We start from the raw sequence: 17,954 nt of genomic DNA on the forward strand, positions 1-17,954 counted from the left end.
ATAGTGTAATAGTGTGTAATAGTGTAATAGTGTGTAATAGTGTGTAATAGTGTGTACTAGTGTAATAGTGTAATAGTGTGTAATAGTGTAATAGTGTGTAATAGTGTAATAGTGTGTAATAGTGTGTAATAGTGTAATAGTGTAATAGTGTGTAATAGTGTAATAGTGTAATAGTGTGTAATAGTGTAATAGTGTAATAGTGTGTAATAGTGTAATAGTGTAATAGTGTGTAATAGTGTAATAGTGTGTAATAGTGTAATAGTGTAATAGTGCAATAGTGTGTAATAGTGTAATAGTGTGTAATAGTGTAATAGTGTTATAGTGTGTAATAGTGTAATAGTGTAATAGTGTGTAATAGTGTAATAGTGTGTAATAGTGTAATAGTGTAATAGTGTGTAATAGTGTGTAATAGTGTGTAATAGTGTGTAATAGTGTGTAATAGTGTGTAATAGTGTGTAATAGTGTAATAGTGTGTAATAGTGTAATAGTGTAATAGTGTAATAGTGTGTAATAGTGTGTAATAGTGTGTAATAGTGTGTAATAGTGTAATAGTGTGTAATAGTGTGTAATAGTGTAATAGTGTAATAGTGTGTAATAGTGTAATAGTGTGTAATAGTGTAATAGTGTAATAGTGTAATAGTGTAATAGTGTGTAATAGTGTAATAGTGTGTAATAGTGTGTAATAGTGTAATAGTGTGTAATAGTGTGTAATAGTGTGTAATAGTGTGTAATAGTGTAATAGTGTGTAATAGTGTGTAATAGTGTGTAATAGTGTAATAGTGTCTAATAGTGTAATAGTGTGTAATAGTGTAATAGTGTGTAATAGTGTAATAGTGTAATAGTGTGTAATAGTGTAATAGTGTGTAATAGTGTAATAGTGTGTAATAGTGTAATAGTGTAATAGTGTATAATAGTGTAATAGTGTAATAGTGTAATAGTGTGTAATAGTGTAATAGTGTGTAATAGTGTGTAATAGTGTAATAGTGTGTAATAGTGTAATAGTGTGTAATAGTGTAATAGTGTGTAATAGTGTAATAGTGTAATAGTGTGTAATAGTGTAATAGTGTAATAGTGTGTAATAGTGTAATAGTGTGTAATAGTGTAATAGTGTAATAGTGTGTAATAGTGTAATAGTGTGTAATAGTGTAATAGTGTAATAGTGTGTAATAGTGTAATAGTGTAATAGTGTGTAATAGTGTAATAGTGTGTAATAGTGTAATAGTGTAATAGTGTGTAATAGTGTAATAGTGTGTAATAGTGTAATAGTGTAATAGTGTGTAATAGTGTACTAGTGTAATAGTGTGTAATAGTGTAATAGTGTGTACTAGTGTAATAGTGTAATAGTGTGTAATAGTGTAATAGTGTAATAGTGTGTAATAGTGTAATATTGTGTAATAGTGTAATAGTGTGTAATAGTGTAATAGTGTGTAATAGTGTAATAGTGTAATAGTGTGTAATAGTGTAATAGTGTAATAGTGTGTAATAGTGTGTAATAGTGTGTAAAAGTGTGTAATAGTGTAATATTGTAATATTGTGTAATAGTGTAATAGTGTAATAGTGTTGCGGGTTGTGTCATTGCACTCAGTAGGGATATCCTCTTTGATTGGTCTATGTTGACCACTCCCCCGATCCTTAGGCCGCGCCCCCTTTTTGTATCCTTTGAACCGTTTGTCATAGAGACTCGCGAGAGACCCTCTCCCCCGTTGGCCGGCGGTGCACAGGCGTCACCCACACTTTCACAATTTCCCCCGCGCGGAATTGTCTAGTTATTTTTGTTATTCTACCGTTATTCTATTGTCATTAGTGTGGGTGACCTGGCGAAGCCAGGTTGCCACCCACACTATACATATCCATACTCTTTTTATTATTTATTTATTCCACCGATTTTGCAAACACTTTGCAACACGTAAGCGTTCGCGCCCCATACACGTGAAAGGTATCAAAACGAGCGGCTTGCCTATGGCAACACCGGTCTCCGAACTCGTAAAGTTTCACCGCACCGTCTGGCTACGAATCGACTTTAAACGGTAAAATATCGGTCCCATTGGGAATGCATTGCATTTTAGAGTGTAGCAGCTGAAATAATCTTTTTCCCCCTACCTTGGGTGAATTGCGAGTGTGATCTCAATTTTGGACGTAGAAATAAAACAAACACAACAAAACGATGACACGGCTGTCAACCCGCTCACAAAAGAAAAATAAATGGAATTGGACATTTCTATCTCAACTGACGACCATTTGTTTGAAGGTTCTCCTCCCCATTGACCGCCATGCAATCGCACTCTAGAAATCACATTTTTCACACTATTTTTTAGCCTTCTGTTCCGATCGCCGAAGGAGTGCCACAATATCGCACGAATGTCACAATATCGCGCACAACCCTTCGCCTACTCGTTGTAGTGCTCATGTGCGCGTCACAACGCTTCATCTCTTATAGTTTTCTTTTAATCAATGTGACAATGCAGTCATGCATCTGCCTCCATAGAAATCCATTGGATAGAAAATATGCAAGTCATAGTGATTGCTTCACCTGTGTGGCTCATGGCTCACTCATGATTGGTTCAGCTGTGTGGCTCGTGGCTGAGCTGCCAATGACATCATCCACTTAACCCATCATTGGCCATCACTGTGTTGCAGTACTGAATTGCTGACAGCGCCCTCTGTCTTGTGGGTTGTGTCATTGTACTCAGTAGGAATATCCTCTTTCATTTTTCATTGGTCCATGTTGACCACCTTTCATTGGTCGATGTTGACCACTCCCCCGATCATTAGACCACGCCCCCTTAGGCCACACCCCCTCAGTGTATCTCTTGAACCGTTTGTCGTAGAGACTTGCGGATTGTGCCATTGGTCGATCTTGACCACCTTTCATTGGTCGATGTTGACCACTCCCCCGATCCTTAGACCACGCCCCCTTAGGCCACACCCCCTCAGTGTATCTCTTGAACCGTTTGTCGTAGAGACTTGCGGATTGTGCCATTGTACTCGGTTTAATAGTGTAATAGTGTGTAATAGTGTAATAGTGTAATAGTGTGTAATAGTGTAATAGTGTGTAATAGTGTAATAGTGTAATAGTGTGTAATAGTGTAATAGTGTAATAGTGTGTAATAGTGTGTAATAGTGTGTAATAGTGTGTAATAGTGTAATAGTGTGTAATAGTGTAATATTGTGTAATAGTGTAATAGTGTGTAATAGTGTAATAGTGTAATAGTGTGTAATAGTGTAATAGTGTATAATAGTGTGTAATAGTGTAATAGTGTGTAATAGTGTAATAGTGTAATAGTGTGTAATAGTGTGTAATAGTGTAATAGTGTGTAATAGTGTAATAGTGTAATAGTGTGTAATAGTGTAATAGTGTGTAATAGTGTAATAGTGTAATAGTGTAATAGTGTGTAATAGTGTAATATTGTGTAATAGTGTAATAGTGTAATAGTGTGTAATAGTGTAATAGTGTGTAATAGTGTGTAATAGTGTAATAGTGTGTAATAGTGTGTAATAGTGTAATAGTGTGTAATAGTGTGTAATAGTGTAATAGTGTGTAATAGTGTAATAGTGTGTAATAGTGTAATAGTGTAATAGTGTGTAATAGTGTAATAGTGTGTAATAGTGTGTAATAGTGTAATAGTGTGTAATAGTGTAATAGTGTGTAATAGTGTAATAGTGTGTAATAGTGTAATATTGTGTAATAGTATAATAGTGTGTAATAGTGTGTAATAGTGTAATAGTGTGTAATAGTGTAATAGTGTGTAATAGTGTGTAATAGTGTAATAGTGTAATAGTGTGTAATAGTGTAATAGTGTGTAATAGTGTAATAGTGTGTAATAGTGTAATAGTGTAATAGTGTATAATAGTGTGTAATAGTGTAATAGTGTAATAGTGTAATAGTGTGTAATAGTGTAATAGTGTGTAATAGTGTAATAGTGTGTAATAGTGTAATAGTGTGTAATAGTGTGTAATAGTGTAATAGTGTAATAGTGTGTACTAGTGTAATAGTGTAATAGTGTGTAATAGTGTAATAGTGTAATAGTGTGTAATAGTGTAATAGCGTAATAGTGTAATAGTGTAATAGTGTGTAATAGTGTAATAGTGTAATAGTGTGTAATAGTGTAATAGTGTGTAATAGTGTAATAGTGTAATAGTGTGTAATAGTGTGTAATAGTGTAATAGTGTGTAATAGTGTAATAGTGTGTAATAGTGTAATAGTGTAATAGTGTAATAGCGTGTAATAGTGTAATAGTGTAATAGTGTGTAATAGTGTAATAGTGTAATAGTTTGTAATAGTGTAATAGTGTAATAGTGTGTAATAGTGTGTAATAGTGTAATAGTGTGTAATAGTGTAATAGTGTAATAGCGTGTAATAGTGTAATAGTGTAATAGTGTGTAATAGTGTAATAGTGTAATAGTGTAATAGTGTGTAATAGTGTAATAGTGTAATAGTGTGTAATAGTGTGTAATTGTGTAATATTGTGTAATAGTGTAATAGTGTAATAGTGTGTAATAGTGTGTAATAGTGTAATAGTGTGTAATAGTGTAATAGTGTGTAATAGTGTGTAATAGTGTAATAGTGTGTAATAGTGTAATAGTGTGTAATAGTGTAATAGTGTGTAATAGTGTAATAGTGTAATAGTGTGTAATAGTGTAATAGTGTAATAGTGTGTAATAGTGTAATAGTGTGTAATAGTGTAATAGTGTGTAATAGTGTGTAATAGTGTAATAGCGTGTAATAGTGTAATAGTGTGTAATAGTGTAATAGTGTGTAATAGTGTAATAGTGTGTAATAGTGTATTAGTGTGTAATAGTGTAATAGTGTAATAGTGTGTAATAGTGTAATAGTGTGTAATAGTGTAATAGTGTGTAATAGTGTAATAGTGTGTAATAGTGTAATAGTGTAATAGTGTGTAATAGTGTAATAGTGTAATAGTGTGTAATAGTGTAATAGTGTGTAATAGTGTAATAGTGTAATAGTGTGTAATAGTGTGTAATAGTGTGTAATAGTGTAATAGTGTAATAGTGTAATAGTGTGTAATAGTGTAATAGTGTGTAATAGTGTGTAATAGTGTGTAATAGTGTGTAATAGTGTGTAATAGTGTAATAGTGTAATAGTGTGTAATAGTGTAATAGTGTGTAATAGTGTAATAGTGTGTAATAGTGTAATAGTGTGTAATAGTGTAATAGTGTAATAGTGTGTAATAGTGTAATAGTGTGTAATAGTGTAATAGTGTAATAGTGTGTAATAGTGTAATAGTGTGTAATAGTGTAATAGTGTGTAATAGTGTGTAATAGTGTAATAGTGTAATTGTGTGTAATAGTGTAATAGTGTAATAGTGTGTAATAGTGTAATAGTTTAATAGTGTGTAATAGTGTAATAGTGTAATAGTGTGTAATAGTATAATAGTGTAATAGTGTGTAATAGTATAATAGTGTAATAGTGTGTAATAGTGTAATAGTGTGTAATAGTGTAATAGTGTGTAATAGTGTAATAGTGTAATAGTGTGTAATAGTGTAATAGTGTAATAGTGTGTAATAGTGTAATAGTGTAATAGTGTGTAATAGTGTAATAGTGTGTAATAGTGTGTAATAGTGTGTAATAGTGTAATATTGTGTAATAGTGTAATAGTGTAATAGTGTAATAGTGTGTAATAGTGTAATAGTGTGTAATAGTGTAATAGTGTAATAGTGTAATAGTGTGTAATAGTGTAATAGTGTGTAATAGTGTAATAGTGTGTAATAGTGTAATAGTGTAATAGTGTGTAATAGTGTAATAGTGTAATAGAGTGTAATAGTGTAATAGTGTGCTATGCGACTTGCGGGTTGTGTCGTTGCACCCAGTAGGGATATCCTCTTTGATTGGTCTATGTTGACCACTCCCCCGATCCTTAGGCCGCGCCCCCTTTTTGTATCCTTTGAACCGTTTGTCATAGAGACTCGCGAGAGACCCTCTCCCCCGTTGGCCGGCGGTGCACAGGCGTCACCCACACTTTCACAATTTCCCCCACGCGGAATTGTCTAGTTGTTGTTATTATTGTCTGGTGTTCTGTTTATTATTATTATTACTGTATTATGTGCCATCATGTTTTGTGTAAAGAAAAGGAGAAAATAAATCACAAAAAAAGTACAAAGATGGCTCCAGCAGCTGAACTACCAGTACAAGGAAACCAATCTGCCTGGAGGACTGTGGCTGCCAGAGCTGGATGTGAACACATATCACTTTAGGAGCTCCAGAGTCCAGCGGAGGGTAATAATCTGCTCCACACCTGGCAGCATGAGGCAGTGGCTTAGAAGGTTATAATCCATCACGGGGCAGGGATGCAGACACTGGGCTGGCCTGGCTCACAGTTCACCACTGGCGGCCAGAGAGAGAGAGCCTGCCTAAAGTCTCAAAAACATCCATCTCTCGATGAACTACTAGATAGCTGTGCCGCCGACAAATCGCTGGCATTTCACGCGAGGATCAAACATGAGACGTTACGCTGATTCAACAGTGGATGTATGTCGAACACAAACAGGACAGAGGCCTCATCCTGTTCTGCTTTCAAGTAAACGTTGTCAGAGTAAACAATGGCGTGATTTAATCAGTCCCTGTGTGTTTTTAGGTGATGCGTCGTCTGACCTGTATTCTCTTGGTGGTGTCTTTTGAGGTCGGGGTCCTCGTCCTCCCCCCACCAGGATGGTTGGCCGTACAGAGGGGAAGGCTTAGAGATGGGACTGTCTGGGGCAACTAGCACACACAAACACAGGCACAGATACAAGCACACCAGTGGACACATGGACAAAACACACACACACAGAGAGAGAAGGGAGAGAAAGGGGAGAAAGAAAGAGAGCAGCGTCAGTATAACCTTGGGTATTTATGACATAATTTCTTTACATTAAGTCACATGGCTAAACGTCAAGCTGTACCAACAGCCTTAAGCTGTCTTGGTTTGATTTAGCATGGTATTGTTGTTGCAAATAACTGGTCAAAACTAAACGAATGTGTGCAAAACAGTTTATGTGAAATCATGTGCAAAATAAAGCAGTGTTTTTCTTCAGTGAAGTGCCCCTTTAAGATTGAATCACAGAAGTAGAGAGTTACTGACGGTGTCGCTTATCACCGCTGTGTAGTCCGAGATACTGAGCTCGATCACTGGCACTGCTGACCTATATACTTTATCTCTGCTGCGTTCATCCTCTCTATACATTAGAGTTCATACTGAGGCTGGCGTGTCCAGCGAGAGGTTGGCCAGAGCCTATAGGCCGCTAATCACATAATCTACCGGCCTGTTGCCTGCTGGATGGCGCAGCTAAACAAGCTCTCCGGGGTATAATGCAAGAGAGTCCAAACAATCCTAGCGGCGCTCCCACGCGTTGCCTGGGACACGCACAATAAGACATCAACAGGGTGATGGGAGGAGTGTCACTTGATTCCTTTCCTCTTACCCAACGCTCCTTTTCTGGGCTGAGGAAAACACGGGGTGGGCCTAACATGGCCCTGTGGACAGGGCTCATTGGTCATTTGGTGTTCGTGGTTATCCATTAGCCGAGCATGCGACATGGGAGGAGATGATAAGTTACTGATGTGCCAACCGACCCGATAGGATAGGAAGGTTAGCATTCAGCGGGGAGCTGTGAACGAGGCAGTAGACTGAGGCCACGCCGCACCACTGAGACGTTTCACAAACATCTAAATTAAAATCCAGTTTTACACAACTTTCCATTTCATGTCCTTGTAGGAAACACTGACTACTAGCCCTGTGCCCTGTGCAGGCAAACCAGGGCAGACTGAGTCACATAGAGTACAGCTGCAGGGGAAAACAACAGACACATCCTGTTCTCTGCCAGACGGCACGAAGACTTCACTGTGGACTGGTCACCCAAGCGACTGCAGGAGCAGACAAGACAGGACGGCCTACAATGTCACACAGTGTGAATTCCCAGCAACGCTTTGTGAACTTTCCCACCTCAATCTTACAGTCGAACACATCAGTCAGAGAGGAGGATGTCTCCCCCCTGGCATTAAGATCTGGGTGATCCGATCAAAAGTAGACAGATAAAGTACAGTGTGGGCCGCATATGACCACATTCCGTTAGCAGTGTCGACGTAAATGTGTCCTGGGCCACATGAAGGGTCTCCTTGTTAACCTATGCTATGAACACAGAAGGCGAAAATATCTGCTCTCCCTTTTTTTTTTTTTTTTATAGGTTTATTTTTTGCGTTTTTCCAGCTTTTTTCTGGTCAGACATGACCGACAGAGGAGAGGGTGAACGGGAGAAGAGTGGGGAAGATATGAGACAGACATTATCACCCGGGAAGCGGGAGGCGAACCCGGGACGGCCGCGTAGGTGTGCGAGGCACTATGCGGTGCACCACGAGGGCGCCCCTGCTCTCCCTTGATTCAAAATTGCACAAGCCGACTTTATCCACGATGTCTGAATCTTTGTATATAGGTATGGGTGAAATCATGTTGTATGAATCCAAAGGGAGAATTTTTATGTTGTCAGATTACGCTGCTACAGTATATTATGTAAGGGATAATGTATAGCTACGAGGTCATTGTCGCAAAATAATTGACCGACACAGAGTTTAAAATACCGAGCCGCCTCGGCGAGGTGTTTTAAACGTCAGTGAAGGTCAATTATTTTGCGATGATGACCGAGTATAGCTATACATTATCCCGCTTATTACATGGCTAACTTACTAACAATATACCTAATTCATTTTACAAAATTGACAAGACAAGATCAAATGCAGACGCAGTTGTTCTGTGGCTCTGTCAGCCCAAATAAATGATTATTATTATCGCCGGCAGGTGTGTCTAATTGCACTGAAACAGTGTGTGTCAGTGGGGCTTGATTACTCCAGCTGCGAAAAACAATAATCACCGGTGGTTATCGAAAAATAATTCACCGCTGTTGGGGGCTATTGACCAATCACAATCAAGCATTTCGGCGAATGTTAAAACGCCATGTAATAATAGGCTATATTAGAGAGAGAGAGAGAGAGAGAGAGAATCAAGTTGAGCAGTGCTTAACGTTATAATAACTAACGTTATAACTATAATCAAACATTAACTAAAGTGTAATGAAAAACACTGCATGTGCTCCATTATTTTATCTCATTTGCATGAGTCATTAATGTAGGCGTAGGCCTATGTGATTATTTGCATATTGAATGGGGAAGCGATATCCGATTACAAGCGGCCACTCGAGACCCATGTGGAGACAAATGCTAACGCCAGGTATGAACAGACGCACTTGGAGCTGTCCCCTCGTGATGGAAACAGCCTCAGAGAATTGTCTCATAAGAAATGCGTCTCATCTCACTTATGTTTAAAAGATTACAAAAATAAACGGATTAAAAAACAAACAAGCAAAACAGTAATGTTAAAAAAGTGCCGACAGAGAGAGCAGAGAACGAGCGAGCAAGAGAGAGGGAGAGAGTGAGAGAGGGAGAGAGGGAGAGAGAGAGAGAGAGAGAGAGGGACACGGAGCACCCCACACACACACACTCCCGACCGCGGGCAAACACACGCAGTCGGGAGCACTCGCATATCACCGTCAAGTCAACCTGCTGCAACATATCATTGCGCACGCTCCCACGCGCGCCCGTATTCCGATCCGTGCAATAATATTCACAGGGGTATATATTGTCATTTGAAACAAGTTACCAATGCATTGTCCCGTGGGATTATGCCGCCCCCCCCCGGCAAAATTTATTAGTATCCCCCTCAATCTCTCTATGTCTCTCTCTGTCTGCCAGTGCAGACTGTGGGTGACTGTCACTTGAAGCGCTTATGGGCGGAGCCCAGCCCAAAACAGCTTGAAATCTTGAAGTGGAAAAATGCTGCTTTAGAGTACTTGATTAGAAATACAAAACAATGAATCTTTTTGAAAAAAAAATTACAGATGTGTTCCATAGACTCACAGGAATTGTGTAACATTGCCCAAATAGTGAAAGGAATAGCAAAACATGGAACCTTTAACAAATGTTCATACAACCCAAATTCCCACACTATGAAAAGAAAATATTATGAAAAGAAAAGAAATATCAGTAATAATACTAATGATAATCCCGCCGAGCACTAGCGCCTGGACAACACAACGCCTCATCATCCCCCACCGTATGTATATTTCTCTCCCACCCACCCCCTCCTAATGTACAGTCTCCTCCCCATCATATGTATATACTCTCTGTCAGGATCTATGGGTAACAGTACTGTATATTTGCATATCATATATGTCACAAATGTAACAGTACTATATACATGTATGTCATGTATGTCCCTAATGCCATAAATGTCATGATGTCATGTATGTTGTGTATGTCATAAATGTCACTATGAATTGAAAATGGGGGACCCTGATGTAAACAAGACAAACATCTTTCTCTGGTCTGCATCCCCTTAACAATTGTATGTATTGAGCCGTACTGTATTGTACCCATTCTGCAATCTGTTAAATAAAGTTTTCATTCATTCATATACCTCTGAGATATAATCCTTTTATAAGTATTTTTTTTTTTAAGTAATTTATATTTGTGCTTTGTTTTAAATCCACACTTAAAAGTCTCAAACCATTCCACAGATTCACTCCACAAACTGAAATGCACATACTCTTTATTGTTGAATGAACAGCATGTTTCTTGAAATTAGACTCTCCTCTTAAATTGTAACCCCCCTCTAATTTTTGGGATGTTACCCGGGAGTGAATTGTTTCGTGCTCTAAACATGATTTGTGCAGTCTTTAAATTCAGCCAGGTCCCCGAGTTTCATGGCATGTAAGAACAGTCCTACTCATGTGAAAGAGTGCAAAGCACATTCAAGGGCACAATTACACACTCACACCGAGAAGTGCCCTCCAATGAAACAGGTTGCATGGAGGCATCCAGACAAATGAATGGCGCTGAAGAGATCAATTTGCATCCTCACTCAGTGGTAAAGATATACACTAGCAGCTCGCTCTCTCTGTGCAGCTCAGTGCTGCGCGATACATGTACCTAATTCTATGTCCTTAAAACATGGCAAGAGAACACTGTTGGTTTTATGATGAACATGATTTCGTTTAGAGCAATCCAAGACTATTTCCACAATCAAGCGTCAATATGAATAAAGAAAATATAAATAATAATAAATAATAATGCATATTTCTTTTCATCTCACTACAACATGCAGAGACAGTACAACTTATTCTTATAACAATGTGTCATTCTTGCAGACGTGGCAGGAGGACAGTAGAATCAAATGGAGTAACATTATCTTATGGGTGAATGGACACACCCTTGATAAATGAAGGCCAGTGAAAGTGTTTCGAGATAGACTGGGTCTCATCGTAGGGGCAAGTGTCTTCAGGGTTGGACAAGTCATGTGGTGGAGGGCTCGTGGTTAATGGGCTCATCCACAGTGGGCGATCAACAGGGGTTAGAGGTCAAACAGCAGGTGCTGTAGGTTCTTCAACCACACTGCATCATGGTAGCCTACACTTGCGGCTCAAAGTAATTTATTTATTTGAACAGGAATGCATTTATTATTAATGCTCATAAACAGCTTACATTTGGGTAAATGGAAAGGTTGGCTTAGGCCCTGTCCACACGAGTACGGATATTTAGCAAAACGCACATTTTCCTCTACGTTTGGGCCTGTCATCCACACGAAAACGGCATTTTCGGAAAAGAAAGCTGAGATTTTAATGCATTTTAAAGTGAAGATTTTTTTAAATATCCATTTCAGTGGATCCGTGTAGCCACGATAAACGTATAGTCTAGAGCAGGGGTCGGCAACCGGCGGTCTGGAGCCACATGCGGCTCTTCAGCCACTCTGCAGTGGCTCTGTAAGTTTGAAAAATTACTGTTTAATATTTCATCAACTAAAATATACATCACACCCGCGCATCTCCCCGCCATCTGCAGGTGCTAATCTTGAGTTTCGGACCCCCCAGAAAGTTAACCATGGATAAATTCCCAAAAGATTTAAGTAGAGGGTTTAATTCAGCGTGGTTCAGATTCATTTCTGTCAACAAAAAAACATCACTTGCCAGTTAAAAAAAAATCAAACGCATATATTTAACAAACTAAATTTTTTTCTACACATGCTTTTATATAGATTTTATAAATAAAAAAATCTAATTTTATTGTATTTTGTAATAAAGGTAAAAGTTATACGAAAAAGGAGGCAAAGCTATTAATCAGTAACACCGAAATCAAACAAGTAACTTCAAAAGTTTTTAGGGATCCTAGTTGATGATAAACTCAATTGGAAAAAACACATTGATCTTGTTTGTAAAAAAAGCAATGAAGTAAGTAGATATAATTAGGAAGGTGTGTTCATTGATAAATAGAAGTTGTTTTTTAATCCTGTATTATAGTCTTATCGTTCCTTACATATCTTATTGTAACATAATATGGGCTAGCACTCATTCATCTCATCTTCAAAAAATTATTTTACTTCAAAAAAGATTTGTTAGACTGGCAACCCTCTCAGATCGATTTGAACCATCTGCTCCTCTTTTCAAGAAACTAAACATTCTGACTGTGTCTGAGGTTAATTCTTTACAGATATGTATATTTGTGTACAAATGCATTCATGATCACAATCTACCAAATGGTTTTAATATTTTTTTTTCTTTTAATTCAGATGTTCATTCATATGTTACACGTCAGTCCAGGGACCTGCATATACCTTATTGTGGTACTTCACTTAGCTGAGGAAATCTCCATCTCTGCTTATTTTTAAAGCAAACTACAAAAAAATTCTCATATCCAAAAGTAGTAGATAAGATAAATAGGTCATACATGTAGGTATGCATTTGGTTATGTGGGTGGGTGGGTTTGTAGGCAGGTGGGTGGGTTGTTATATATTATTATGTACACAGTATATGCATGTATGTACTGTGTGTATGTATGTTTGTATTAACACAAATCTTTTGAATGTATTCTGGTATTTTATAATATGCATATTTTTGTATTTTTGTATGTTTGATTTTATAAAACAGGGGAAGTTCTTGATAAGCCTCTAGGCTTCTAACTTCTCCTTCACAATCGTTATAACTTATTATGTATTGTTTTTACTTCTGTTTAACTGTGTTAATAAACAAACAAACAAACAAACAACAACAGATATGCGCATAAAACACTGAAAACAACCAACTGTACTAACAACACTCAGTGTCGACACAGAGTACTAACTGAGTATTTCAATGAGGCTATTATTATTATTATTATTATTAATTTGCAACAAGATAGCCTACATAGAACATAAATAGCCCGTCAGCTGATTTGTATCCAGGGCAGGGATGGGGAATTCCACAAGCACCTCTCTCTCTGTTACACGCAAGCAGCGTCTGACAGTTGAGTCTGTCTGACGGCGCACTGGAGTAGATAGAGAAACGATATGAAATATAGAAATACTGTAGATGCGTTTTAGAGAAAATGAATTTCAATAACATATGCTCTATTCTATGTGCACTGCCAGCCAGCCTTAATGCGACAGAGAGAAGATAATCTCCCGATTGATACAATTTAACACAAACGGTTCCAAAGATATTTAATGTTTGTCGGCATATTTTCACACCGCCAACAACGTACTGGGTCCGTTGTCTCTTATTCGGATTTTCTGTCACATTATTTAACTTTTCAGTTGCTGCCGCCAATGAAAATCAGCTCACTATGCAAGCTCAGACTGTTGTTCTATGGTATTTGAGATATCGCTTATTGCCACCTACAGGCCCATATATACGCATGGACAGGGCCTTAGTCGGTCCCTGCCTATGCCAATGCGCAATGCCCATGTGCAGTTAACCAATCAGATTGATTGGTTAACCCATTGAGGAGAAAAATGGATGCAGACAGACGGACCGAGTTTTCCTTATTTTTAGGGATGCTCGATATTGGCTTTTTTACCGATACCGATATTCCGATATTGTCCAACTCTTAATTTCCGATACCGATATCAACCGATATCAACCGATACCGATATATGCAGGGTTTCCCACCCCAAAAAACGGAATAATTTCAGGTAACTAATCATTTCACTGGATATATATATAACAAATATTGTTATTGTTTTTTTCTTTTTTTAAACCGATACCGATATTTTCCGATATCACATTTTACTGCCGATATCGGCCGATAATATCGGTCGGCCGATAATATCGGACATCCCTACTTATTTTATAGTAGGATACGTTTTCAGTGTTAACAAGTTTATTTATTTTTTAAATTTTTTTTTTATCTACTTTTTCTCCCATTTTTCTATTTTTCTCCCATCCCAATTTCGTATTGTCCAATTCTACCCTCCCCTGTCTCGAACGCTGTTAGGCCATGCCTCCCACAGGCCGGCTGCAATGTGGACGAAGCCTTGCATCACGTGTCCCCTCCGGTACTCAAGGAGGCAACCGTCGCATCTTTTCACCTGCACAGCGCGATCGCTCAGCGGCGAGGGTCTGCGTGGGAGGGACACGCCGCCCCCGTTGCTTCCTGATTCTGCTGCGCAGGCGCACCAACCGACCTGTAGGAGTCTCTGTCCACAACGTCCGATCCCCACCCACCAGCTTCCCACCCCCAACACTGCCAATTGTGTTAGTATGAACGACCAGCCAAGCTGGTAGCAATACCGAGAGCTGGGCTCGAACCCAGCATCTCCTGCATTAGTGGCGAGCGCCTTGCACACTGCGCCACTTAGCCACCCCTACAGTGTTAACAAGTTTACGTTTTTTTCCACTACAAATTGGCAAAGAAATTAAATAATTAATAATGTGATTAATAAAACATCAATGTATGTCAATCTGTAATAAAAATTTTTTTTTTTACATCAATGTACACTTGCATGCAATGTCAACCTGACCTTGAGATTCTGACGCTTCCATGGTAAATCCTTGTATGACAAAATTATATCATATGGATGACTGGGCTAGTATTTCAGTTCAGTCACATCGTCAGTGGTATTGTAACTTCTCAGTCTCCCCAATTTGTAGCTAGTTGAATACATTTAGTGGAAGTGGCAATAATCAGCGGTCAGTTTATCCAAATAACAGCCGTTTGGAAATTTGCTCCAATACTTTCAGAGCTGGAGCAGCTGTGACAGGACTGGGGTTGGCGCATGCCTAGCTGTAACAACATGAGGTTTGCTAGATATTCTTAATTATCTGCAATTCATCAGTCTCCCTGGTTAGTAGCTAGATAAATAAACATAGTGGAAGTGGCTATAATCAAATAATCTAGATACAAATCTGTCTTTATCCGTCCGATTCAGATGATGCCGTCTGCCATTTTGAGCCTCATACGAGTATAAATGTTGTGCCATGATGCAAGGGTTTCCCAAATCTGTGCCAAGAGGATTGCTCCCTTCAGCTGTGCATGTGTCAACCCCAGTCCTGTCGCAGCCACAACTCCACGCAAACCTGCCAAAAATGCTGATAAACAGCTTCAATTTGGGTAAACTTAAGAAATCTGTTCTACGTCTGTCCCTGCTTATGCCAATGCTCAATGCCTGTAACTTAGAATTAACTAATTATTCTAGGATTTTGGCTAAGCAGCATTATTTTGATATTGGACAATAATTATTCAAGTCACTGGAATCACCACCTTTATGTAAAGGAACAACTTGAGCAACCTTTCACAAGTTGGGGATTTTACCAAAGATATGTTAGATTAGAAATGTGAGCAAGCAGTGCGGCAATAATATGAACACTAAGACGCAGGAGAGTTTAGGCCTAAGTGCATTATAAACTTCACTGTAACTTACAGGTCTAACTGCAAATAATTATGTTGTTAGAGTGGCAAGAAGTGGATGAGTCCTCCATTATAGAACTAGTAGGAGTACAGTTTACTGAAACCCTATCAGCAGGCAGCTCATCAAATAAATGGCCAGAGGATATGAAGTGACTGTTAAAGATGTGCACATATCCGTTTAATTTCAAATTAAACCCTTTCACTTACTTGAGGGTGCATAGGCCGTCGACAACAGTTCGCCAGAGTCCTCTGTCCTGTGCTTTGCTTTCCAGCTGTTTCCATGGCAGTCCGCTCTGTGTGATGTCTGTCTCCAAGTCCCTGCGCTAGGTGTTCTTGGGCCGGCCTCTCTTCCTTTTGCCTTGGGGGTTCCATCTAAGGGCCTGTCTGGTGGTGCTTGGTTTGCGTAGTGTGTGGCCGATCCATCCCCACTTTCTTCTCTTGATTTGTTCTTCCACTGGTTGTTCGCCCATTCTCTGCCAGAGATCGTTGTTACTGATGGTATCTGGCCAGTGGATGTTCAGGATCCGCCTCAGGCATCTGTTGATGAATGACTGCACTCTAGTCATTGTGATCTTGGTTGTCCTCCATGTCTCTGATCCGTATGGGAGTACTGGCTTGATGTTGGATTTGAATAGTCTGATCTACCAACCCTTTCAGTACCAAACGGTTAACCCTTTCACTGCGACAATACAGAAGGTTAACCCTTTCACTGCCACACGACAGCGGGTTAACCCTTTCACTACCACACTACAGAAGGTTGACCCTTTACTATCGTACTAGTGTGATAGTAAAGGGTTAACCTTCTGTAGTGTGGTAGTGAAAGGGTTAAACCATGTTCACCACAAACCTGAGCAGGTAGAGAGGTGGTAGGCCTTTCATGGTTTTCCAAAAGCTAGTTGCATCTCCATGGGAGCTCACAAGAGAGGACAAGTAATGATGAGCTGTATCTTTTCTATTCTATGTTGAAATCCAGGGGTTGGAACAATTTTTTCATTCTTAGGAGGCATGTTTGTCAGCAAAACACATTTAAAAACACGAGAAAACGGATCAAAAACTAGGTTGGTTCATGTTCTACAAAATATTTAAAGTTGCGTTTCCTGATAACACTGGCTTTGTATTTATGGCCTCTGGCAATTCTGACACATGCAACTGGGCAATGATCACTAATGTCTTGTGCGAAAACTCCACTTGATGGGTATTTAAGCGGACTGTTTGTTAGTATAAGATCAATTAAAGTGGATTCATTTATATTTGGCCTCGTAGGATAGGAAATCAGCTGAGATCAAATCTATCCACTCAGTCAAGACACAGTTCTTTTAACCTAGAAGAGTTCCCAGATAACCAATCCAGATGTAGGTCAGTAAGGTCACCCAGAACCATTAACACAGAAGACGGATAAGATTACACCACTTGACCCATTTCCTCTAAGGTCACATTTGTTACAGAAGGTGGAGGATGACCCCACCTTCTACCAATATACCAATAACCCCCCAAGGTTGATGTGCAACACATTAACATTTCTTGAGGAAGCAGCAAGTTCACATACATTACAGACAGATATTATTCAACATAAACCAATACCCCTCCCCTTTAGATTTCCATTCAAAATAGCTTGTATCTATCCATAGCTATATCTAAGTAAGATAGCTGGTAAGCTAGCGACAATTACATCACCGTTTTTAGATTTCTAAGCAATACAGTAAGACATTTGTTGGGCACTTCTGTGGTCTATGAGAACTGCAAAGGCAACGGTCTTATTTATAGCCCTGGTTAGTTTTCTCCTAAGTAAGTTCACAAGATGAATATGGAGCGGGAAATGTGATGAATGATCTGCAGACAGTGGGCGTCTATTTTGAAACGGACAATGACTTTCATTCACAAAGTCCCACTCTACAACTAACAATCCCCACCCTCCCCTACTGTGTTGTGCCTCTAATACCATTACTTACAAGCACTTACTCAAAGCTAAGGGCGACGAAAGGAGAACGAGGACGAAGTGGACACACAGGTAACAACAAATCCATCACCCTCAGCCAACATGGTCAGCAGTGCCAACTTGGCACCAAAAACACTCAATACACCTCTCTCCAACTCTCCTGGGGCACGAGTAGTTCAGCATCATCATCAGCTTGTGTCGGCAGAGCAGCACCCCCCCCCCCCCCCCCCACCCCCTCTGTTCTCCAGAAGCCAGTCAGGCGTTGCCGTAAGAGATAAGACAATGACGGTCCTTATCTCCTCGGCAGTGAGCTCA

The 17,954-nt window shown here is 39.1% G+C and overlaps 1 protein-coding gene across 1 annotated transcript in view; it reads right to left on the reverse strand.

Annotated features, from left to right (window-relative positions):
• Positions 1–17,954, reverse strand: part of cep170ba (centrosomal protein 170Ba) — a 65,937-nt gene that overhangs the window by 39,324 nt on the left and 8,659 nt on the right. The window contains exon 7 of the mRNA XM_084311149.1: positions 6,611–6,718. Within this exon, the coding sequence (XP_084167275.1) occupies positions 6,611–6,718 (108 nt within the window). The remainder of the gene's footprint in view (positions 1–6,610; positions 6,719–17,954) is intronic.

The sequence above is a fragment of the Notolepis coatsorum genome (genome assembly GCF_963971535.1).
Source record: "Notolepis coatsorum genome assembly, chromosome: 3".
Taxonomy (NCBI): domain Eukaryota; kingdom Metazoa; phylum Chordata; class Actinopteri; order Aulopiformes; family Paralepididae; genus Notolepis; species Notolepis coatsorum.